This window comes from Aotus nancymaae, unplaced genomic scaffold (assembly GCF_030222135.1).
Source record: "Aotus nancymaae isolate 86718 unplaced genomic scaffold, 86718_ANA_hifiasm-v0.15.2.pri h1tg000036l, whole genome shotgun sequence".
Classification (NCBI taxonomy): Eukaryota; Metazoa; Chordata; class Mammalia; order Primates; family Aotidae; genus Aotus; species Aotus nancymaae.
This window is the reverse complement of record NW_026988450.1, coordinates 3,743,213-3,768,660: the sequence shown is the minus strand read 5'-3', so window position 1 is coordinate 3,768,660 and position 25,448 is coordinate 3,743,213. Positions and strand designations below refer to the sequence as shown.

Sequence of the window (25,448 nt, the reverse complement as noted above, 5' to 3'; positions counted from 1 at the left end):
CAAAACTTGAGAGTAAAATTCTGAAATAGAAACAAACAAAAAAAAAATCAACAAATCAATTCTGGGATTTGGATGAACAAATCCCTGCCAAGACACAGAGGAGAAGTTAGGAGGTGGCTGGCACCTGCTCTCCTTCCACCTTGCTCCTTCTAGCAGGTAGCCATTGATTACAGGATGAACAGCACAAAAGTAATCCCGGATCTTCTGGAAACATCTTTTAGTGTCTGGCTGGCACCTGCTCTTCTTCCATTTTACTCCTAGCACCTAGCCATTGTTTACAAGATGAACAGCACAAAAATCTAATTTCGGGATCTTCCGGAAACATCTTTGAGTGTTATAGAATGATCCCCCCTTTTGCTGTGACCTAACAAAACGTTGTTGGAAGAAAGGCCTCTGTCCACCCAGGGCGGGCGGGGTGGGAGGTGGTTCCCGCAGCACCTGGAGTTCCATCTTGCCCGCGCCCTCCCAGGCCATCCCTCCTCACGGCTTTCGCCGCTTGCCTTTCAGAATTCCGGTACAATGACTTGGTGTCCCCGCGCTCCCTCGGCCTCATCGCCAACTTATCTGGATGCACAGCTCGCGGGCTTCTGCCAAACTGCTCCGACCCGTGTTTCCACGGGAAGTACCGCTCCCACGACGGCACGTGCAACAACCTGCAGCAGCCCACGTGGGGCGCGGCGCCGACCGCCTTCGCGCGCCTGCTGCAGCCCGCCTACCAGGACGGCGTCAGCGCGCCCCGCGGGCTCGGCCTCCCCGTGGGCTCCCGCCAGCCCCTCCCGCCTCCCCGGCTGGTCGCCACCGTGTGGGCGCGCGCGGCGGCCGCCACCCGCGACCACAGCCACACACGCATGCTCCTGCACTGGGGCCGGTTTCTGGAGCACGACTTGGGCCACATGGTGCCCGCGCTGAGCACGGCCCGCTTCGCGGATGGGCGGCCCTGCAGCTCCGTCTGCACCGACGACCCCCCGTGCTTCCCCGTGGGCCCCCGGCACGCGCCCTGCATGCTCTTCGCGCGCTCCAGCCCCGCGTGTGCCAGCGGCCGTCCCTCCGCGAGGGCGCATTCAGTCTACGCCCGAGAGCAGATCAACCAGCAAACAGCCTACATCGATGGTTCCAGCGTTTACGGGAGCTCGGAGCGGGAATCCCAGGCTCTCCGAGACCCTTCGGCGCCTCGGGGACTCCTGAGGGCAGGCCTGCCTTGGCCTCCTTCCGGAAAGCACTTGCTGCCCTTTTCCACAGACGCGCCCACCGCGTGCGCGCGGCAGGAGCAGGACAGCCCCTGTTTCCTGGCCGGGGACCGCCGGGCCAACGAGCACCTGGCTCTGACCGCCATGCACACCCTGTGGTTCCGGGAACACAACAGGGTGGCCACGGAGCTGTCCGCCCTGAATCCCCACTGGGACGGAGACACGGTTTACCAGGAAGCCAGGAGGATCGTGGGCGCGGAGCTGCAGCACATCACCTACAGCCACTGGCTGCCCAAGGTCCTGGGGGACCCCGGCACGCGGATGCTGAAGGGGTACCGAGGCTACAACCCCAACGTGAACGCGGGCATCATTAACTCCTTTGCCACTGCAGCCTTTACACTTGGCCACACATTCATCAATCCCATTCTTTACCGACTGAATGACACCTTCGGTGAAATTTACGAAGGCCACCTTCCGTTCCACAAAGCGCTCTTTTCACCGTCCAGAATAATCAAGGAAGGGGGGATAGACCCGGTCCTCCGCGGGCTGTTTGGCGTGGCTCCTAAACGGCGGGCACCCTCCCACCTTCTCAGTCTGGAGCTGACCCAGAGGCTCTTCTCCACGGCCCATTTTGCGGCCGTGGACTCGGCTGCCACCATCATTCAAAGGGGTAGAGATCACGGGATCCCACCGTATGTTGACTTCAGAGTTTTCTGTAATTTGACTTCAGTAAAGACCTTCGAGGATCTTCAAAATGAAGTTAAAGATTCAGAGATTAGACAAAAACTGAGAAAGTAAGTATGCAAATGTTGCCTGGATTTACACATTTCTTAGGAGAGGTAAAGGCGTTAAAGCTCATTTTGTGTGGCTGGGATTTGGTTCCCTGGGGATGTTGCAGAGCTTTTAGTACTTGTTATTGTTGGAGAAGGTTAATATTAAAGACAGGATTCACCAGAAACTCAAATCCCCCTTTCTGCTCCTTTTTCTATCCACCTCCTTGGAAATGGAAATATTGCTACCTCCCATTAACTTGCTAGTTGCATTTCAGTTAGGAGAGGAGAGGTAAGGTACGTCTAGCCCATTCATGTTCTGTGATAATCCAAGCAAAACCCTTTTGTTGATATTAGGCCATACATTCTAACATAAATTCAGAAAATAAACTGGCCCATCGCATAAGCCTTCTTAGGCAGAGAAAAGTAGTGAAACAAACACAAATTATTTTTTGTCATAGTTCTAAATTCATGGTCGGGATTTAAGTTGGGGCTTTTTCACTGCAACCTTAGTATCTTTCAGTGAAGTATCACTGTTATTTTTTCTACATATGGGATTTGAAGCTTCATTGAAACTACAAGTGTACAACATTTCCGGGGAAGAGCTTCAGCTGTTCCACATGCTCACCAGCCTTCCTTCTTCAAAAATATTTTTTTTTTTTCAAAATGTTTCACAAGGAAGTTTTGTCTGTAGTAGGTTAAATATAGGAGACATAGATTTATTATTATGTTAAGGTATATTTGCATGAAATCTTTCAAAGAAGTTTAAAATTATAAGTTCTGTAGCCAATTGTCAAGATCAGGCCTTTCTTCACAAAATCAAGGCTATAAATACTTCTGGGCCAATAGAATTTGTCACATATGTGGAATATCAAACTGTGAAAATGTGTAATGTATCTAAAAGAAATCAGAGTACCCTGCAGATTGCACATTTCTTTTGGAAAGGACATTGATTTGGATTCCTGAAGACCTGGTTTAAATCTCTGTTCTACCACCCGGTCATACCAAGATCTTGTGTAAAGTAAACAGTTTTAAATTTCAGAATACCTATAAAATGAGAAAGTAGCACCTTCTCAGATTGTTTAAAGATTAAATTACATAAAAGGCATCAGATACTTGGCCCCATTCCTCCTGCGTCATAGGCAGTCAATAAATGTTAGCTGTAGATGTTTTACTATAATATTATCACTGCAGTTGTCGGGGCATTGCGATATTACACATCTGCTCAGATCCAGCCCTGTGGTAGGGGTGGGAGCCGAGATGATGGAAACAGCATCCGTACATGGAAAGCCTGACACAGTGCGGGAGAGCCAGGGAGCTGCCGTGATCAGTGTGGAAAGGGCTTGGTAGAGGAAGGAGGGAATAGAAGTCGTGATTAAATGCTGTGGGCGCACAGAGCTGAGAAATGAAAGGCTCACAACAAGCCACTGGTAAGAGATGTCATTTGATCTGGTCTTAGAAGTTTAAGTGTAAGAGGCTAGATGATGGGGAACAGCAGGAGGCATCTGGGGTGAGGGATTGGAAGCAGGAAGGTGTGGGGCTGAGTGTCAGGAGAAGAGAACAGAAAGATAGTAGGGGACGGGTTTTAAAGAGGCTGCGTGTCATGCAAGGGAATCTGATCTTCACTCCGTTTTTAACTCTGAAGCAGGAGGATGACCTGAAGAGAGACTCTTCCCTAACATAGCAACTGGCAGGCAGTTGGAAGATGTATTTCAAGGAGGAGAGGCTAGTGTAGCAGCCAGGAATCCCACAGCTGCTAGAGTCATCCAGGAGAAGCCCGAAGATGGCGTAGATTGGCTTGTGGCCATGTACTCAATCCTATTAGAATTTTAAATGTTTCCTGTGTGTGGATTATCTAGATTGGATAAAGCTGGGGGGATGACGTCTTGTGCAATTTGAGTCCCACTGCTCAATTGGCAGCTAACTTGTAAATTCACCACAAATTAGAGTACCTGGAATTTCTTAGAAATTTCCTGTCCCAAATTCCTCCTAAATCGTAGTTCTGTTAGCTGTGGTAGCCTCCGCTGCCCATCCTTGCAGTGGCCGATGTGAAGTATGAGGGCCTTTCAGACAGACAGCAGCTAGGGAGACTGCACTGAGCATTCACTCAGTGGCCTTTCTATTTGCTACTTTCATGCATATGGGATATTAGCCCCAGAGTCTTTGCAGCCTAAACATTGTGGTGTTATCCTTGCCCAGGAGAATATTTGAACTAGTGAAACTCTGCCCAGCCTGGTGCTTGGCATGCTCTGGAGGAGGACAGCATTGCTGACTGGCATGGGTGGGTTGCCAGGGGTCAGTAGATGCTTTTTGCTTATGCTGCCACAGGTGCCTGACTTTCCTTCCCCTTTCATTCATGACAAATTTGTAAAATATGAAACATATGCTCATTCAACTATGAGCGCGAGTTAAGTAAATTGGAATGGTTTTTATGATGTCAATCCTCCAATCTGTAGATTGCAATTTCTCAGGAGCTGCTGATGACATAGCTTTAAGTAGTTTAATTTACATAGTATTTCTTTACCCTATTACTTCTTTTCCTTTTTGTATTAATTTACAAGTGTAGTTTTAGGACTTTTTTGAAATCACTTCAGTCCACTGGGTGGGAGCCCTTGTCTCTGGCGTTAAGATGTGCCTTGAGCCGTGTATCCTCACATGGCCGAGTGGAGGGAAGACAAAGGAGCCAATGTGGTGTGAAGCCTCTTTTATAATTGATTAATAACTTTCATGAGGGCTCCACCCTCTTGACCTAATGACCTCTTAAGGCCCCGCTTGGTAATACCATCACATCAGAGATGAAGCTTCCACATTTGAATTTTGGGGAGACACATTTGGATCACAGCACTGTGGAAACTCAGTCCTAAAGGGGATGGCAGCTGTCTGTGAAAGACTCAGCTGAGTGCCCAGGAGGACGTTTGAGATACATGGGAAGTAGGGTCAAGGCTGGGACCAGGGCCTCTGTGATACGTGGGGGACATGAACAGCCATGGGTCTTGCTGTACCAAGGAGTCTAATCTTAGAATTAGCATCGGACTTATCTCACCCCCAAAACATTAAGAAGCACCAGGGAAAGGGACACTTTTTTCTAAGTGGACTTGTACGTGGAACATTGCCCCCTAGTGGAGAGGACCGCAGAGGCGTTCTGGAGAAGCGGGAAGGGGCAGGGCGGGGTTCCTTCCTGCTTACTCCTCTGAGTTCACTGCTCTCGGATCCACAGGCCCCAGCATTTGCCAGGAGGATTTGTGACATGTACAAACCTCCTACCCCCTTCAGTGCCAAGAACTCTGGAAACGCTTTTTCTCATTTTTTTTTTTCTTGGTCGAAGGCGTTTTATTTTTTCAAAGAGCTTGTTTTATTCCACGATCATATGAAAATCAATTATTTTCTTTTTATAAGATTATTCCTCCAAAGGATTATAAATCGTTCTACTATAAGGACACATGCACACGAATGTTCATTGCAGCACAGTTTACAATAGCAAAGACCTGGAACCAGCCCAAATGCCCATCGATGATAGACTGGACAGGAAAAATGTGGCACATATACACCATGGAATATTATGCAGCCATTAAAAACGAGGAGTTCACATCCTTCGTAGGGACATGGATGAACCTGGAAAACATCATTCTCAGCAAACTGACACAAGAACACAAAATCAAACACCACATGTTCTCACTCATAGGCGGGTGTTGAACAAGGAGAACACATGGACACAGGGAGGGGAGCACTATACACGGGGGTCTGTTGGGGGGGAGGGGGGATAGCGGGGGGATGGGGAGTTGGGGAGGGATAGCATGGGGATAAATGCCAGATATAGGTGAAGGGGAGGGAGGCAGCAAATCATACCGCCACGTATGCACCTATGCAACAACCTTGCATGTTTTTCACATGTACCCCAAAACCTAAAATGCAATAAAAAAAAAAGATTATTCCTGCTTTCAAGAATCACACTGTTTCTTTTTATTCTTTCTAAAACATATAATGAGCAGAAAGTGAAGATCAGTTATCCACTGAATGGTGAATATAAGTTCTCAGAGAGGCCATTTTTAAAGCTGTTTTCGAATCCTCTTTTGAAAATATAATACTGTGTGTGATTTTTTGTGGATACAGTTACTTTTGGTTTTGAGTAAGTATAAGTTTGTCACTGATAATCACAGGGCTGTGGAACTGCCTTGGCATATTTTTTTAATTTTATTTTTGGGATGGAGTCTCTCTCTGACGTCCAGGCTGGAGTGCAGTGGCACAATCTCAGCTCACTCCAACCACCCAGGCTCAAGTGATTCTCCTGCCTCAGCCTCCCGAGCAGGTGGGATTACAGGCACGCACACCCTTGCCCAGCTAATGTTTTGTATTTTTAGTAGAGACAGGGTTTCACCTTGCTGGCCAGGCTGGTTTTGAACTCATGATCTCAGGTGATCCACCCACCTTGGCCTCATAAAGTGCTGGGATTACAGGTGTGAGCCACCGCACCCGGCCATGCCTCGGCTTTTTAAAAGAATACCTCATATTTCAGTAATTAAGTATCTTATAATCTGTATATGTACCTATATTATGATAGCTTCACTTGATGATATAAAAAATTGACAAATTAACGAAAAATTCTTAATTTCTTCCTTCTTTCCACCGCTGGGTTTCAGGAGGTGAACCTGCATGATTCCTTCCCAATAACTTGCATTGTCTGTCTTCATCTTCCTGTGCCCGGGGAGGTCGCCCCTTTCCGTGTGGGCTTGGCTTTTCCTTCTGCGTGTCCAGCTGTCATTCTTCTGCTAAATATTGATCAACTTGCATATTCAAGCCAGCCTTACAAGACCTTGCATCAGCACCACCCTCTCACCTTCCCTTCATATTTAGCATGTCCAAGCATGTCCAGGAGCAACTTTAATTGCTGTAAAACAGTGATTCTTGACCATTTCACGTAAGACCATTTCACAAATCTAGTAGAATCTATGAACCTTCTTTCGCAGAAAGATACCGCAAAGAGAGAAAAATCGGCCCAACATTCTGTGTGTATTTTCAGAGGATTCACAGATTCCTGGGTGACCCGATGGACACTATTGCTTCACTGACGAAGTGTCTCTTCCTTGTGGATGTCTCAAGCTAAGAATAAGTGCTTCTCTACCGTATGTCTTCAAATGGCTGCTTGTTGGCCAAAAGGCCCCTAGATTTGTGACTACCATGTGCTTTTAGTCAAGGTCCAGTCCTTTTTCCCTATCCCTTTTGGAGGCAGTGACTTTGTTGTCTGCGTCACAGAAGGGTACTGAGCTGCTCAAATACAGCTGATTCTCTGGAGGACCAGCGTCTTTTCTCCCTCTCTAGTCTCTGCTACTTTCTGTTCAGTGCTTTCTCTCTCTCTGCCTCAGCTCTCCTATCCCCTGCTTTATGCATGTGGTGCACTGATGATGACTCTCTCCTAGCTCTCAGGTTTACATAGTCTTTTATGGAAGGGTCACTTGATCATATAAAAAATAAACAGACAAATCAGTAAAAAATTCTTAGTTTTTAGCACCAGAGTCTTGAATATCACTTTTTTTTTCCTAAATGTTACTTTTGTAAGGGTACTATATTATACAATTATACCAAGTCCCGTTGTTAGACTCTAAATGCCAGTTTAAGAGTTTTGCCGCCTCTGGTCATTTTCATTCCACAGTATTTTTGCTTTTCTAGAGAACATATTAATTGAATGACGGGTTCCAAGAGTATGTACTCCTTGGTTGCAGATAAATTGTCTAATTTATCTTTGAATCCCCAGAGCTTATCCCAGGACCTAGCACAAAGCAGCTGCTCTCTAGATGCTAGATATTTCATTAGGAGAAGTGGGACATGCTTGGGTGAGACTTATTTTAATTTTCCAAGAGGCTTTGATTTGAAAATTATTCTCTGCTTGAACACCTTTGACCAGATCAATTTTCTTAGGTGAAAACTAGGTTTTTATACTTATTCCTAACCAATTTATTTTTTCATCAACTTTTAAGTGGCATCAATGAACTATGAGGTATTATAATATTTTAAACAAAGAAATGAGGATTTACAACAGAGAACATCATGTGTTTGATTCTTGCGTGACCTTAACCCCAATTTCAAAAAGTTAAAAATGCAGACACTTAACCAATCAAAACTCGTCCTGTCAATGCTGTAGCCCTGTAACACAGAAGGCACACATGCCTGAGCAAATAAAAAGTGACAAGAGGCCAGTTAAAAATAAGATTGTCAGTGAGTTATCCCCAAAGGTCCAGTTCTTAGAAGGCACGCGGTTCTGTTTGCCTAGCAGAAACAGAATGTCAAGTAATTAATTCAACACCTTAAAGTATGACATTAATTTAACATCAGTTGTGTAGACAGTGGTGAGTCTTAGTAATTGTGTTTTAGAAGTTATACATATATACAAGTTGAGCATCACTGATCCAAAAATTTAAAATTCCTCAAATGCTCGAAAATCAAAAATCAAAAATTTTCGAGTGCTGACATGATGCCACAGGTGGAAAATTCCATCCTGGTTTCGTATGGCCAGTTACAGTTAAAACAGATGCACGACAGCATCCCCAAGGGAAGAAAGACTTTCCCAGCCCCCTTCAGCTGTGATATATCTTTTAAGGTATATATGAAACATAGAAGAATTTCGTGTTTAGAGTTGGGGTCCCATTCCCAAGATACCTCATTATGTGTGTGCAAATATTCCCAACTATGAAAAGGTTCTAAATCTGAAACATTGCTGATCCCAAGCTGGATAAGGGACGCTCACAGCCTGTATATACCGTCTTCACTTTGAGAATCTACTTTTTATTCCTGCCTTTGAAAATTGTTTAGTGTTATGATAATTTTATAATTATAATAACTGAAGAAATCTTTACCATTATGTTATCAAAATTTAACACTTATAGAAATGAAGATATTCAGCTGTTCCTCATTACATACCATATGAAATCATAGCATATACTTTATAGAAAACTTCATACTGGACCCAATGAATGCTTTATTTCTTCTAAATTCTGTTTTACCAACAAAGTATACATCTGAATGCAATTTAATGCATCTTGTCTTTAAATTTCACCAAAATCTGACTAAACTAAAATTAAATTTTCAATTAACATCATGTATCAAAAGTGACATGGCACGGTGCATACATTTTAAGTGTACAATTTGATGTCTTTGAACAATATTCATGCCTCTGTGATCATTACCCCAGTGAAGATGAAGAGCACTGTCATCCTTCCAGAAGCTTAGCTCATGGTTTTTGCAGCCTGTCTCCTCAGCCAGACCCTTCCCAGCAACCACTTCCTGGATTTCTATAACTGTATATTCATTTTGTCTCTTCTAGAACTTCACATAAATGGAATGTATGTATGTATTTTTTAAAGCTTATTTTGCTTGGCGTGTTTTTGAAGTTCACCCATATTGTGAGGCGTACCTGCAGATCGTAGTTTTGTTCATTGTGAGTGGTGTGGTTTGCATGAATATACAAATATTTGTCTACTCTTCCATTTGAGGTGGCCATTTGGGTTGCTTCCCGTTTTTCTCTCTTCTGATGACTCTGCGATGAATGCTCATATGCAAGTCTTTTTGTGGGCCTATGATTCCATTTCTCTTTAATAAAAAACCTGACAGTATAGTTTCTAGGTCACTTGGTAACTCTGCGTTTAACCTTATAAGAAACTGCAAAATTGTTACCCAAAATGGTTGCAATATTATTCACTCCCACTGGCAGTGTAGAAGAGTTTGTATTTGCTTTATTTTTTCTCTGGTCTGTTCTTCTGGTTGGAAATATGCTACTGATCTTTCTTGCAAGTTCTCAGACTTTCTATTGTCATCTTTAGTATCCTCTTACGTGTATCAAGTGAAAGTTTCATTTTGGTTATTGTATTAGTTCTAGAATTTACCTTTTTTATGATTCCTAATTCATATTTATCTAAAGGTTAATTCAATAAGTGCATACCTTCTTTAATTTGTTAAATACATTTATAATAGTGACTTGAATGTCCTTTTCTGATAAATTAAACATCACAGCCGTCATTCGGGGGTTCATTACTCTCTTAAGTGTGAATTCCAATTTTTTCTTCTCTGCCTTGTAATTTCTAAATGCATGTCAATTACTGTGATTCTGCCTTGCATTCGCATACGTTTTCCTTTATGCTTCATTTGGGTGGAAATGCAGGAATGTTTCCTAAGCTCCGCTGATGTGGAGTGGCCGAACTTCCAAATGCTGTTGGCCATGCTAATCTTGGCGGGGCTTGGTTTTAGGCTCTGTTGAGTAGAGTTTATCCTTATAAGGATATAAATTATTCTGTGAAGACTCGGTGAGCTGCTCCCTGGGTGTTCCTGAGGTCTTACATCCACACCGTGTTCTGATTCAGCCTCTTGCCACAGTTGCCCTGTGTGTGCCTCATGCAGTTCCTCATGCGCAGGTGCCAGCCGGCCCTTCCCCAGGACTGTGCCGGGCCCCCAAGGTAAATGTCCGCCAGCTCCCCACCACAGGTCCTGCCACCTGTTCCCAGCTGCTTCAGCCTTCCTGAAGCGGGGTGGCAGCCTCTTGAGTGCAGCTGCTCCTCTCTGTGCTGGGATTCTAGTGCTCTGCACAGTGTGGGGGAGATTTCTCCCAGACGGAAACTGAGGCCATTGTCACAAGTTTCCCTCTTCTCAGCCTTCTCAGTCTTAGGCTGCTTGTTGCCCAGTGTTTGGAAGCCGTGAGCTCATACATGCTGTCCTCCTTTGTGACTGTTTATAACGGGAGAACTAATCTCCTTCCCATCACATCATAGCCAGAAACAGAAGCTAGCATTCATTGTAAGTTATATTTTTCCCCTACAATTTTAGCTCCTGTGCAATTAATTGCTTAAACCAACACTTTTACCGTAATTAACTCTATTTTAGGCCTCTACCTACTTAGACCTGCGTGTTCACAGCAGCTCTCTTTACATCCTCCTGCAATGCATTTCTTCCTTTCTGCGGCACCGGATTGGTTGCAAAGAACAAATTAAACATCAGGAGTTCGAGACCAGCCTGGCCAGCATAGTGAAACCCTGTCTCTAATAAAAATACAAAAATTTAGCCAGGAATGGCAGTGGGCACCTATAATCCCAGCTACTCGGGAGGCTGAGGCAGGAGAATCCCTTGAACCCTGGAGGCGGAGGTTGCAGTGAGCTGAGATTGCGCCATTGCACTCCAGCCCGGGTGACAGTACAAGACTCCGTCTCCAAAAAAAAGAATCTTAGGATCATTGTACTTGGAGAAAATCCCTTCAGTCTCTGGTCCTAATCTAAATGTTCAGCCCCATTTTTTTGTCCTTTCCGATCTAAACTCAGGCATCCTGTGCTTTAATTGTTAACTTTTGCATTTCCCCTTTTCTTGAGAATACCTTATAAGGATATAAATTATCCTGTGAATAAGATCATAAGATTATGATCTTCCTGGGTTTTCTGCCTTTGCAAAAGCTATTCTTTGTGTCTGGAAAATATTTCTCTCCTTTCCCTAGTTGTCTCAGGCCTATTCAGTCTTCCAGATCCAGATCAAAGCCTCCGAATATTGTCACCCCTGCCGAGCTATCTTTTCTTCAGTAATATAGCAGGACTCTGCACCTATTAACATTAAGATACTTCTTATAGTACATTGCAACTGCTTATGTGTGCAACCTCCACATGAAATGTGAGCATTCTGGAGGAATGTGACTTATCTTCTCAAGTGTCTAACAATGTCTGACTCTTAGTATTTGTTAAATAGCAGAAGGATTAACGATGGATCTCATAAGTTTTGTTGGTTTAGTTTTTTGTGTTTGAGGTCTATTTCCGTGGCCTTAGATTAGGGATTTGAACTATGTAAACAGTTTGAATTTTTAACATATCTAAATAGCAAATCAGAAGTTTAATAACAGTTCCAGAATCTTTAAAAGTAATAGTATCATTTGGTCATAATTATAACATGAATATAAACATTAGAACTGATTCAAAACCCATTTCTTTTTTTTTTTGACTTTTTTAAATTGCATTTTAAGTTTTGGGGTACATGAGAAGAACATGCAAAATTATTGCATAGGTACACACATGGCAGTGTGATTTGCTGCCTTCCTCCCCATCACCTGTATCTGGCATTTCTCCCCATACTATCTCTCCCCTAAAATCAGAATTTTTAACAGGCATGCTTATATTTTATTTCATAAAGACTTGCTGCACAAGAATGGTCCCCAGCTGATAATCACTTTAAGAAAAGCAGTAAACTAAAATGTGTTCAACTTTTTATGTATCTGCCCAAACTCTTAATGACATATTTTGGTTTTGTATCAGACTTAATATATACGAGTTCATATATGACAGATGTATGAAGACAACAGTTTGAGTTGACAGCTACCAAAATATTCAGAAATAAAGTATAGCAAATAAATTTGCAAGTTTAAAGTGACTTTTCAGAGGCTAAAAATATGAGTAAGTCCTTTTTTTCCTTCTATGAGGAAAAACTCAGAAATAGCCTCCAGCACAAGTTCTTACAGCAGGGCTGACTGGAACGAGTATCTTGACTAAGGTATAATTGCCGTGTTTTATTGTTTAATCCCAGTCAATGTTTCTGTGTAGCCAGGCACTCTCAGGCCACAGTCATTGCTGAGTCATGTGGAGACACAGGCGCTCTGCACTGCGATCGAGAAGCCTCTGGGGACAGTGGGTCTTCCCAGGTCCCTGTGCTGCACTACCTCATCCAGCAGCACACATGGTGCCTGCAGCCAGAGCCTTGCAATCCTTCTGCGTATGGTGGAAAGAGAAAAAGCTCAGATTAGCCATCCATCCCAATCACACATCATACGCACATGAATCCTGCAGTCAGATTCCCCGTCCAACCCGTCCCTTTCTTCTGGCAGGCACAGGTATTCTGCTGAAGCCATGTTTCCGGCTGTAGCTGTGTTCATTGCCGATCTATAGAGCCCATTTATTTCTCAGCCAAGTGGAGCTAAGATTCATTAGTGTCAGTACCTGTAGCAAGAGAGGCGTTGGTATCCATAAATTAGCTATTATCTTAGATCATCTTCCCTTAGAAAACAAGAAAGGAGCAGTGGGGAGCTGTGGGATTATCCTGTGATGGTCCCCATACTCAGTGACATTCTGCTGGTGGAGTCGGGGGTGGCAGGCTAGCTGTCCTGAGAGTAAACTGGAGTTAAGTATGAGTCTCATTAGGCAGTAACAGATTTTTTAAAATTTTGCAAAGCTCTTTTATTCTCTGCTAAAACAAAGCAAGCAAGCAAGAAGGAACATAGCCATTCGTTGCCTGTTTTCCTATCTATTCTTCTCAATGCCACGTCTTCCTCTGCTTTTTCAGTTCCGCTGTGGCATTGTCTTATCCTCTTTGAAACAAAATTCTATCGTCTTTTAATTTTTCCAGACCATCCCTTCCACAGTTTCTCCCTTTATTTTTCAATTCAATATATACTGTAAAAATTCTGCTTGTTTCTTTTGTCTCATAATTAGAATTCCCTTTTTTTCAAATCTCTTTAACTCAGTAAGTCATTTTTTAAAAGTATTTTCTTTCACAATGACTTACTTTTTCTCCTGCATTGAATGCATTGATATCTACATTTTACAGACATTTATTAAGTCACTGTTTTAAACCTGAATTTGAGGGAGAGGCAGCACGGATGAACTGAACACCATACCTGCAATGATGGTCTCTAGAGGGTGAGGGAGTGCATTTGTTAAGCCCCATCCCAGACCTCTAACGGCTCTTTTGTTGAGTGTATTCACTCAGCATCTGGAGTAGTGTCTACAAAGTTGAGGAGGGCCTGACGCTTATATGCACACACGCTTTATGCACATGTGTGGCTGCGTGAACACCCTGCAGACCTTCTCTAGGGTCTCGGGAGGGGACCTTGTGGTTAGGGCTCTGCAGAGTCATCTTCACTTGCTTCCCGGGAACTCCGCCTCTGGGTAATTACTCAGTAAATACAGACCCACCACACACACTTTCTCCTCTCTTGAGCAGGTTGTATCTCATGGGGTTTCTGGCTGTGCTCATCTTCGTGAAATGTGAGGCAGACATGGGATGTCTGCTGTGCAATGTATTTAAGACAGACCCTATCTACACTTGGGGTCTTCCAAGGTGAACAGATACACGATCAAGTGCCTTTGTGGGATCCTGGGCAGGGCAGAGACTTCTAGGCCTATGTCACCATAGGACCAGGGCTATGTACACCCTGGCACTTTTGAGAATAAAAGATGGCATAGTGAGTGCTAACACTTCAGAGTCAGCGTGAGCACCCTTCAGGTGAAGATGCCGCTTTAACACAGGGTGTGGCAAACCACAGCCTTCAGACTGGCCGTTGCTCTTATGAATGGTTTATTACATAGCCAGACACATTTGCTTACATTCTCTTTGTCCGGTTACCCTGGCAGAGTTGAATAATTGCAACAAAGATTGTACGGCTTGAAAAGTCCAAGGATATACTAGCCACCTTAAAAGAACAGATTGCCGATGCCTACCGTTATAGCATCAAAGCACAACTGAAGAAGGATATGCTTTGATGAGTTTTTCTCATATATCTCAGAACTTGGGAATGATACTCTTCCTCTTCAGAGTGACAGTTTTCTCACCTCAGTATGAGACAGTCATATCCAAAAGGTCCCCAAATGGAAGCCATATTTTTCTTGTTGATCTCTTGGGTTTTGTGGATGGGACAGCTTTAATCTAATACTAATAATACTTCTTCATATTCGGCTGGTGTTTGTTGCACAAAACCAGTGTTTTGTCACAAAATCACCTCTCATTTTGTAAGACAACTTATTACATGAGTTGCTGTTTTTTAAAATAAATTATTCATACTCCAACATGAATAGAATAGTTTGAGGTGGATCTCTTCAGTATGTGCCCTGGGCACCTGCACACTTTCTGTTAACACTTTCTTTATCTCATGAGCTGGTATTAACTTTCCTAAGGACATGCAGCTGTCAAGTAGAGAATGCGAACTTTAATCTGAATCCAAATGATCCAGAGTTGATGCTGTGACTGCTGTAATGAATTACCATAAACTAGATGCCTTAAAAAAAAAAGACAGATTTATTTTCTTATGGTTCCAAGGGGTCAGGAGTCTGAAATTGGTCTTACTGGGCTAAAATCAGGGCTGTGCCCTTTCAGGAGGCTTTAGGGGAGGATCCGTTTCCCCATCTTCCCCCCTTGGAGAGGCCATTCACATTCCTTTACTTGTGGCCCCTTCTTTTCACTCTTCTGTTCCCCTTTCCACTTTTGAGAACTCTTGTGATTGCACTGGGCCCAGCCAGGTAATGCACAGTGGTCTTCCCCTCTTAATATCCTTTGCTGAATCACATCTGCAAAATCTCTTTTGCCATGTAAGGTGACATATTCACAGGTCCCAAAGATAAGGCCATGAACATCTTTGAAGGGTGGTGCACTGCAATTATGCAACTGCCAATATTTGTTTTTATTTTCTATTTTCCTTCAGCTTTAGCACAGAAGGAGACTGTGAGAAACAGCATAACCCAGCACTCAGCAATACAGGCATAGAGGCTCTGATGTCAGACTATGGTGGTATACGTGCTCTCTCCATTCCCTTCTCAATGTGGAGCCTTTTGTACTTGTTCATAGTCTCGTACTTCTCATCCCTAAAATGAGGATAATCACAGTAAGTGTCTCAGTTTACTGAGCAGATGAAATAATTTAAAGCACGTTGAGCACTTAGCAGAGTGCCTGAATGCTGACTCCATGTGCACATCTGAATGGCATGTGTGAGCGAATCTGCATTCGTCTCCAATTTGGGGTATAATTGATTCAGGAAAATTAAAGAAAAACATTCTTTAAGTAAAGGTGGAAACCTGTCTTTCTATAGGAAGCAATTCTTTCCATTTCCTTTCAAAGCAGCATGACATTCACATAAAAAGTATACTTCAGAATGAAAACACAGGAGACTGGATTTAAATTAAGTAAAATTCACAGTCAGTGATGTGTAACAGTATTTTCTTTTGCTCAGGAAATATGTTTTCAAATGGGTGTCAGTAAGAATACTCTCATATGTGTACTCTCTAATCGTCTCTTTACATTAAAATTGAAGAACTTTGGTATTAATTTTTATCCCAATCGATTTCTCCTAACCTCACAATAGAAATGGCCCCACTGTTGCTGTTGAAAATCTGTGCTTTATGCCATTTAGTGAGGTCAGCCTGTCACTTCACTAAACAAATAGAGATTCTCAGAGAACACCTAAACCCACGTCTTCACTTCTTGGCTGGAATTGAGGAAAGCAGTCAATGTGCTTTATGTTTTTGTATGAAGAGAGCAATAACTGTTATCATGCAGAATTTATAGAATACACAGAAAATATTTTAAAGGTTTTATAAATTATAATAAAGATATCTGTGAATTAATATTTGTACTTACTAAATCTTGAATTAATATGGAGAAAGTGGAGAATATTGGAAAATGTGCTGAAAATACTACCTAGGTGCTTTCTTGGGTTTCTAGTAATTAACTTTGTGATCTTGGGCAAATTTCATGATCTATCTGAGTTTCCACTTCCCTGGGCATATTATTCATTGGTTGCCACAGGAAACTTACTGAATGCTTTTAAATGACTCTAAAATATTCTCCTTTGTAAATACTTATGAGCCTAAAACAGACAAAAACTATTTTAAATCAGTTTAGCTTGTTTTTCAAGATTGAATTAAGTCAGCATTCACTTTCATTTTGCATAATGCCAGATGTTCTTTGCAACATTTGGATAGTTTGGCCTATATCCTCATTCTCTGATAACAATGAATGGCACTTTATAATGTTTTTTAGCTAGAATAGAATTTTTGGAGGGTGGGGCACAGCTTCTATAGCCAATGATGTCATTAGCTTGTTTTCCCTTTTTAATTACCTGAAATTATATTTGAAAATGAAATAAAATGTGTAAACATATTGTGCTATATGTAATATTAAAACATTTTCTTTGTTTTTCTTGCCTATTCAATTGAGGGGAAATGTCATGTAAAAGCTACATTAAACAGAGAATGATGTGTTTTATAAGGCATTTGACTAATAGACTCTTTTCACTGGTAGTTTGAGAATTTCTTGGCAAATAGTCAATTCAGAAAAATAAGCTTCCTTTTTGCTAAAAAATACATGGAACCATTGAACAAAAAGTGAAACCATAAAGAATGGCTTTACACATAAACAATCTAAGAAAATGGGCAATTCTTGTATGTCAGAAAGGACAAGGAAACTTAAAAGTCGGGGAGAAATCAGGAATGAATGTGCTGTCTTGGCCCAGGATTATCAGTCATAGACATTGGTCCTAGGGATTAGAAGTTGAGGTTTTAGCACCCATGCAGGGTAAGGGGATCTGGACTCCACCGAGTCAGAGGCCTGAAACAGAGTTCTCTGCAGAAAGGCTGAAATCCTGCCTCATTTCTGCAAGGATGAAGGGAACTAGAAAATCCCTTCCCATCAGGAAAGAGGAAGCAGCAATATGGTTTCTGAGTAAACATCAGGGACTGAGGCTGAAATAAAACAGGAAGGTTTTTGCAATTCTAATCCCAGCCTGTGTTACACAGGAGAAGAATTTGAATTTACTCAAACACCATAGTGCTGGAAAGAGAAGAAGATAAATTAACGTGAAAAACAGCCAAGGGGCACATGAAACCCCTGAAATGCTGGCAAAAGGACATGTGAAATCACTCTTTAGGTGTTCTTTAACAAGCCAGTGCATACAGACAATCACAGGAATGACAAACCAAACTCCCAAGAGGTTCTCTTATTCTCACACATGTAAGTTAAAATTCATTTCAGCAAATACATTGCTGCAAGATAGTCAGTAATGAGAATAAAGGAAAAGCAACAAAACAAAACAAAATAAAAATGGAACCTAGGGAGATTAAAACAATATGAGAGACTTTTAAGTATGCACATTTAACATATTTAAATAAGAGAATGAATAGAAACCATGTTAAAAGGAAAAGGTAAAAATGCAGATAATTGAAAAACCGAATTTCAAGACATGATATATATATAATTGAAATTAAGATCTCAATAGATAGTGAAACAGCACACTGGAAACAGCTGAATAAAAAATTAACGAACTGGAAGATAAATCAGAAGAAATCACTCAGCATGTAGTACAGACAGATGAAAAGAATAAATAATGAGAGAGATTTAGTGATAGGGAGAAAAGATCAAAAACATCGAATATTTATGAAAATTCCAAGAGGCAGAAAACAGGAATGAGAGAGAGACCCAGACTGAAGGGTTAGCAAGAAAGGAGTTATAAAATTGAAGAAAGACTCAAGTCCTCACATTTAATGAACAGAACCTGTACCAATGTACTCATCTGCAGAACACTTCACTTAGGAAGTAGAATGTATGTATTTGAAACCCATATCAGTCTAGATAGGCAAGGTTATGGTAATCAAAAACCAAAAATCTCATAGGATGAGCATAGCAGATATTTTTCACTTATGTTAAGTGTCTAACTCAAGTTGGAAAGAAAAAATACAAAAGTAAAAAGTTGAAAAACAGGCTAATTGATAAATATATTCCCAAACACAAAGTTAAATTACAAAAACATAAAGAAACAGATTTCTAAGAAATTACTATTTGTGTTTTTATAAAGATAGCTTTGAAAATCATAGTAATTGAATAACTTTTCTATTTGGTCTTAGGATAATAAGAAAACCAATATCAAAACAGAGTTTGAAATAATTGAAAATTTGCTTTTAATAGTTTCTGAGTTCTTGGTAGACAAAATTTTTCAAATTGTAAAGAGCACATTGTACAGTATTATGGAATATATAAAAAGATAATAACCTACTTGATTTATTAGCTGAAATTAGCATGCCTCTGGTATAAACCTTAAAACAGGATCAGTAGTGTTAACCTTAGGGTCATTTTTTTGAGAGGCAATAAAAATGCTTATCAGTAAAATCATGATTGGTGTAAGAATAGTCCAACATGATTAGGGAGGAATAATTAATATATGTCCAGAATTTAAAACTGAGTCGGTATCAATGTAGGGCATCACATTAGAATATACAAGTATAAAACCCATTCAGTCATCTCAGTATGCCAAAATGACACTTGATAAAACTTGAAAACATATTTAAGATGAAAATAACAACAAAAGCATTTTTAGCATTTTTGAAATAGAAACATCTCTTTTTTACCGTAATATTCATGTATTCATTCCATCAGTAATTATATTAATTCATAAATATTTATTTATTCTGCCTATTGGCTTAATAAAAGGCACACAACTGATACTGTAGTGAATAATGAAGCACTGCCTTAGAACAGGCAAATAGGTAGGGATTATGTGACCAGTCTCCCCTCCTGCATCTGTGACAAACACTGCTAAACTCTCACAGAAGTTTTTCCTACCGAGCATAGAGGCAATCTGAATTCTTCTAGACATAGCTTTTTATGACAGCCAGCAGTTACTTTATTTGCTGGGACTTGGCATACAAAATGGGACCTCCTTATGGCCCCTCACTGTAGCCTGCTCACCTGGAAACAAAAGATGGCTCTGTTACCATAGTTTACATTGTTTTTCAATTTCAGTGCAACGGACCCTATTGAGACTTACGAGCTGGAGAAGCAAAATGAAGTCTGCTCATTTTTATAATTGCAGAATTGTGATCAATTTAGAATATTCTCTAAAAGGGAGCATTGTCAAAGTGGGTGGGAATTATGAGATCTATGCAGGGGCATGGTTTGTGGTGGATAGCTGAGGAGGTCCTGACTATAGGCTTCCTTTCCTGAATGAAGGATAAGCTTAGTTCATCTATGAGTGTGAAAGAATAGAACAGTGGGGAATCAGATTTGAGTGGAGAAGCTCTCACGTCGTGATGGATTTCATAAGACTGGAAAAAAGTCAGAGCAGTAAGCCAAAATAGTTTTGCAGTTTTGAGGACATAAATGAAATTTATAAATTAAGTGTATACAGTTGATTAAATAGAACAATAAAAATAAAGTGTTTGCCACTTGACATGGTGAAACCCCGTCTCTACTAAAATACAAAAATTAGCTGGACATGGTGGTGCGTGCCTGTAATCCCAGCTACTTGGGAAGCTGAGGCAGGAGAATTGCTTGAACCAGAGAGTTGGAGGTTGCAGTCAGCTGAGATTGTCGCATCACTGTATTCCAGCCTGGCGACAGAGCAAGGCCCGTCTCAAAAAAAAATATATATATATGTTTATGCCTTCTAACTGGCCTATGAGCTTTAAAGCAGGGGATGTTAATTAGTCCTTTTTTAGTCTAGACTTGTGGTTAGACTAAAAACTCAGGGAATCCTTAGGAATATGTGGATTCAATGGAAGGTTAATCTTTAATTTCTCAATCAGGAATTAAAAACATGATTCATTGCTGTAGACTACTTACCCCAGAATGTATGCTAGATAATCTTATGTAGTATATAAATGTAACGTTTAATAACATTGTCTTACACCGTGGAAAATGTTTTTCTTTGTTTTCAGCTCTTTTTCTGCTTCTGTGGTTATGGTATGGGGGGGTCTGGCTTGGAGACTGTGTGTCTTTAATGTTTGATGTTTATTTAGTCAACCTTTTAAACAAAAGGAGAACATGTCTCAGGCCCAGGATTTCAAAGAGTTACTGTATATAGGTAGAATTTAATAAAAATAGCTTTTAAAAAACTAATTTGCATTTTATCCTGAAAGTGATAGTGAAAAGCAAATTTATCCATTGGGGTTAAAACATGATTGAATTGTTAATAGCTATCACGCTGTAAGTATTGTTCAGATTTGCCACTGTTCAATACATGTGAATTTTATTGTATATGGACCTGTCTCTTCTTATGTGGAAATCTGTCTTAGTCTCAATGACTACCTGGACTTATCTTTATCTTCTTCTTGATGTGTCTGCCTTCATTGATTTTATTGTTTGTTTATTTTCTTGTTATATATTTTATCCTTTCTTTCGTTTTTTCCTCTAATCACAAAACAAAGTTTAAATGGTTATTTATTGTTATTTGACATAATTACAAGAGTTCTATAGTCTGTACTCTGCTTTTGAAAATATGATGAATATCATGTTTTAGTTTTATGCCAAGTCTTATATAAATAGCTTAGATTATTTTCTTCCTTTAAAGTAGTAGAAAGAAATTTCCTCCTTTCATAGAAGCATAAAATGAAAAGTATTATATACTCGTTTAAAAATAAAGTCACTTGAGTTATCTTTCCCATTTGCTTACTTTTCTGTTACGGAGAGATGCTATTTCTGTTACGGAGAGATGTTTGTTAACATAGAGCTTTCTATATAGTTTTCTAAAATGCATACAGTTTTAATTGTAGAAGAATTTCTTTTTACAAAAACATGGTGTCCTTAAGATTTTTGAGGAAAAATCTAGAGTCCCAAGGTAAGCTTTTAATAAAAGGTATTCTGGGCAATTTTTCTTTCAGGTAAAGAAACAATTTTTCTGTCTGGTATTGTTAGTGACTCAAATTAACCGTAAGTTTTTTTTTTTCAGTCGTACAGTTTTGTTTCAGTGCGGATAACCCTATGACTGTTTTGTACCATGTGTCTGATCTGACTAATCATGCTCGTGGGGTAGGACGTTTTCACTGTTTTAATTTCTCTGATGTAAAGTGTCGTTTACTTCCCTTAAATGGATGCAGTCATCCTGAGGCAGAGGAAATTTTATTCCGTGTGAGAGTAAACAAGGGCATTTTACCTTTTTTGCCGAAGGACACGTTTCAAATATATTTTTTTCTCTAAAAGCTACTAAATGATCATATGTGCTCTGAAAATCCAGAAGTCTCTCAGAGAGCTTTTCCACAAGGACACTTTATCACAAAGCCCCTTTTCTTTGTGTTTTGGGGAAGGATTTTTATTTGTTTCATTAAAACCGTACCTTCCTGCACTATCCGTCTTTCACCTTCTGAATCAGGTGAGCATATATAGCCCTGAACAAATTCCATTCGGGACCTCTGTCCTTGTGTCTCTGTGAATGATCTAGTTGAATGAAAGTTATTATTATTATTATCCTTCCTTCTAAAGCCGACTTTAAGTCAGACTGCCATTATGAAATTAGATATGGATTGACACTGTGGTCTTTGTGGCATGAAATAGCCCATTTCAAGGTCTGCAGATCTTTGCCTTCAACTCTCTGTATATCAAAATACCAACAAAAGCACCACTTCTTTTTAAAACATAGCTAGACTGTTTACACATTATTCCATGTGTGCTTTTGCTTTGCAATCATGGAAAAGGTTAGAAGGTAAACTTAAACACAGTTAGATGGTACATTATCAAAGCCGGGAGATTTTATGACGGCCGTTTGCAGCCTTGCTTTGGGCAGCACTCTCATGTCGTCTTCAATTAGGGCAATTCTAGTCAAAGGCACCAGCGGCCTTTGCCGCTGCACACAACAGAAAGGGGCTTGGTGCGGTTGTCATCCTCACTCTCACTCTCAGGGACGGTGTCCCTCAGATGCCATCTCAGATTACAGACGTCTTTGCAGTCGTAAAACCATGCCACCTTATATTGGATTATTATTTTAAGGTATGGAACAAATGTTTAACTTTAGGTTTGGGGATGAAAGTTGACAAGTCAAATGACTTACCAAAGCTGTTAATACAGAGCTGCTTTATAGTCTTTCTGGTGTCTAAGTATAACCAGGAAAGAAGAGCTATAATGTCTACAATTGAAAAGGTTTAAAAAAATAGAACTGACATTCTCCAGAGTAATCCAGATGAATCATTAAGAAATGTTTTGAGAGCTTATGAATCTTGGACTGCCCTGTAAGGCAGGTGGAGAGGATTTGTTTTTCGAAACATAGGCTATGTGTGGCTAATAAGTTACTCACATGGGATATGCATAAGACTCCCAAGATTTCTTGTAGCTGCTGTGGTGAGCCACGGTAAAGGAATATAGCATAATAAGGATAGGAATAGTTAATGTTTAGCTGAATTATTTAAAAGATGAAAAACAGATCAATGATAAAGAACTGAAATGAACAAAGCCAGGATTATACTCCCTGGGAAATTTCAGTGTTCTAACTTCTAAAACCTCTAAGTACTATTTTTTTTTCTGGACTCTTACAGTTCCTAGACATAAATCTGACCCTATGTAACCTTCTGATTTCCATTACTATTATTTCTCATATTCTTCATAATTTAATTCTAACCATTCAGAGAACAATATATCTGTGGGGTTTTTTGTGTTTCTTTTTCCTTTTTAAAGAAGTAATGCAGGGTTGTATGACAAATCTCTGTAACTTTCACTCAGTTTTGTTGTGAACCTAAGACTGCTCTACAAAATCAAGTTTATTGAAAAATTAATTGAAGGATTTCTTCAAACGTATATTAAAATTACATTTAAGCATGTGTAAAATTCAGGACAATAGTCTCATTTTTGGCAGGAAGATTGTTTTGAAAATTAGGAGTGAATTTAGTCTGAAGTTAATGGGACGTCATAATTATATTAGTTTTCCAGGCTACTGTAACCACAGACCGCATACTGAGTGGTCTAAGACAGTAGAAGTTTATCATCCCACAGCTCTGGAGTCTGGAAGTCTGAAATCAAAGTGTCAGCAGGGCCACGCTTCCTCAGGATCATGGAGGAGAGAATCCTTTGCTCTTCCTCGTTTCTGGTGGGTTCCCTGGCTCACGGTTTTGCCTCAGTCCCTGCCTCTGCTGTAGTACAGCATTCTTACTGTCCGTCTGTGCTCAAACTGCCCTTTTAAAGATAAGGACGCCAGTCATATTGGATCAGGGTCCACCCTAATGACCTCATCTTAATTTGATTACATCTGCAAAGATCCTACCTCCAAATGATATTATCACATTAACAGATACTGGAGGCTAGGACTTCCACATGTTGATATATTTTCATGAGAACACAACTCAAGTCATAGCAATAATGAAAATTTAGTTCTTACCTAAAAAAATATTGTTTACTTCTTTTGGAGGTTGGTGCAGCCTTGGAAAATTTTTTTTACTCATTTTATTGGAAACAGAGGATAAGACACAACAATAAAGAGAAACAAAATGCTTTGGCAAAAGACTCTAGATGACTTAAGTGGAAGGAAGATTTTCAGAATAAAGTTTTGACACATGCTCTTCAAACCGAGTGTTCCATTTATAAATGTAATTTGGGTGGTTCCAAAGGCCCATGGAGTCGTTCAGGGAATGCAAAAGAAGGAACACTATCTAACTTAGTTTCTCAGGCCAGTAACATTTTGATACTAAAATAAACAACAACAGTGTGAGACAAGAAACTTTACAAGACAACATCTCATTATAAATTTATATAAAAATTATTTATCTTTTTTTTAAATTGCATTTTAGGTTTTGGGGTACATGTGAAGGACATGCAAGATTGTTGCATAGGTACACACATGGCAGTGTGGTTTGCTGCCTTCCTCCCCTTCACCTGTATCTGGCATTTCTCCCCATGCTATCTCTCCCCAACTCCCCGCCCCCTGCTGTCCCTCCCGTTTCCCCCGACAGACCCCAGTGTGTGATGCTCCCCTCCCTCTGTCCATGTGTTCTCATTGTTCAACACCCACCTATGAGTGAGAACATGCGGTGTTTGATTTTCTGTTCTTGTGTCAGTTTGCTGAGAATGATGCTTTCCAGGTTCATCCATCTCCCTACAAAGGACACAAACTCATCGTTTTTGATGGCTGCATAATATTCCATGATGTATATGTGCCACATTTTCCCTGTCCAGTCTATCATTGATGGGCATTTAGGTTGGTTCCAGGTCTTTGCTGCTGTAAATTGTGCTGCTATGAACATTCGTGTGCGTGTGTCCTTATGGTAGAATGATTTATAATCCTCTGGATATGTACTCAGTAATGGGATTGCTGGGTCAAATGGAATTTCTATTTCTAGGTCCTTGAGGAATAGCTACACTGTTTTCCACAATGGTTGAACTAATTTGCACTCCCACCAACAGTGTAAAAGTGTTCCTATTTCTCCACATCCTCTCCAGCATTTGTTGTCTCCAGATTTTTTAATGATCACCATTCTAACTGGCGTGAGATGGTATCTCAATGTAGTTTTGATTTGCATTTCTCTAATGACCAGTGATGATGAGCATTTTTTCATATCTTTGTTGGCCTCATGTGTGTCTTCTTTTGTAAAGTGTCTGTTCATATCCTTTGCCCACTTTTGAATGGGCTTGTTTTTTTCTTGTAAATCTGTTTTAGCTCATTGTAAATTCTGGATATCAGCCCTTTGTCAGACGGGTAGGCTGCAAAAATTTTTTCCCATTCTGTTGGTTGCCAATTCACTCTAATAACTGTTTCTTTTGCCGTGCAGAAGCTGTGGAGTTTGATTAGGTCCCATTTGTCTATTTTGGCTTTTGTTGCCATTGCTTTTGGTGTTTTGGTCATGAGGTCCTTGCCTACGCCTATGTCCTGAATGGTTTTGCCTAGATTTTCTTCTGGGGTTTTTATGGTGTTAGGTCTTATGTTTAAGTCTTTAATCCATCTGGAGTTAATTTTAGTGTAAGGTGTCAGGAAGGGGTCCAGTTTCTGCTTTCTGCATAGGGCTAGCCAGTTTTCCCAACACTA

The 25,448-nt window shown here is 40.6% G+C and overlaps 1 protein-coding gene across 1 annotated transcript in view; it reads left to right on the top strand.

Annotated features, from left to right (window-relative positions):
* PXDNL (peroxidasin like) overlaps positions 1 to 25,448 on the top strand; it is a 420,144-nt gene that overhangs the window by 330,531 nt on the left and 64,165 nt on the right. Inside the window, exon 17 of the mRNA XM_021672892.2 lies at positions 508 to 1,981. Coding sequence (XP_021528567.2) covers positions 508 to 1,981 — 1,474 coding nt within the window. The remainder of the gene's footprint in view (positions 1 to 507; positions 1,982 to 25,448) is intronic.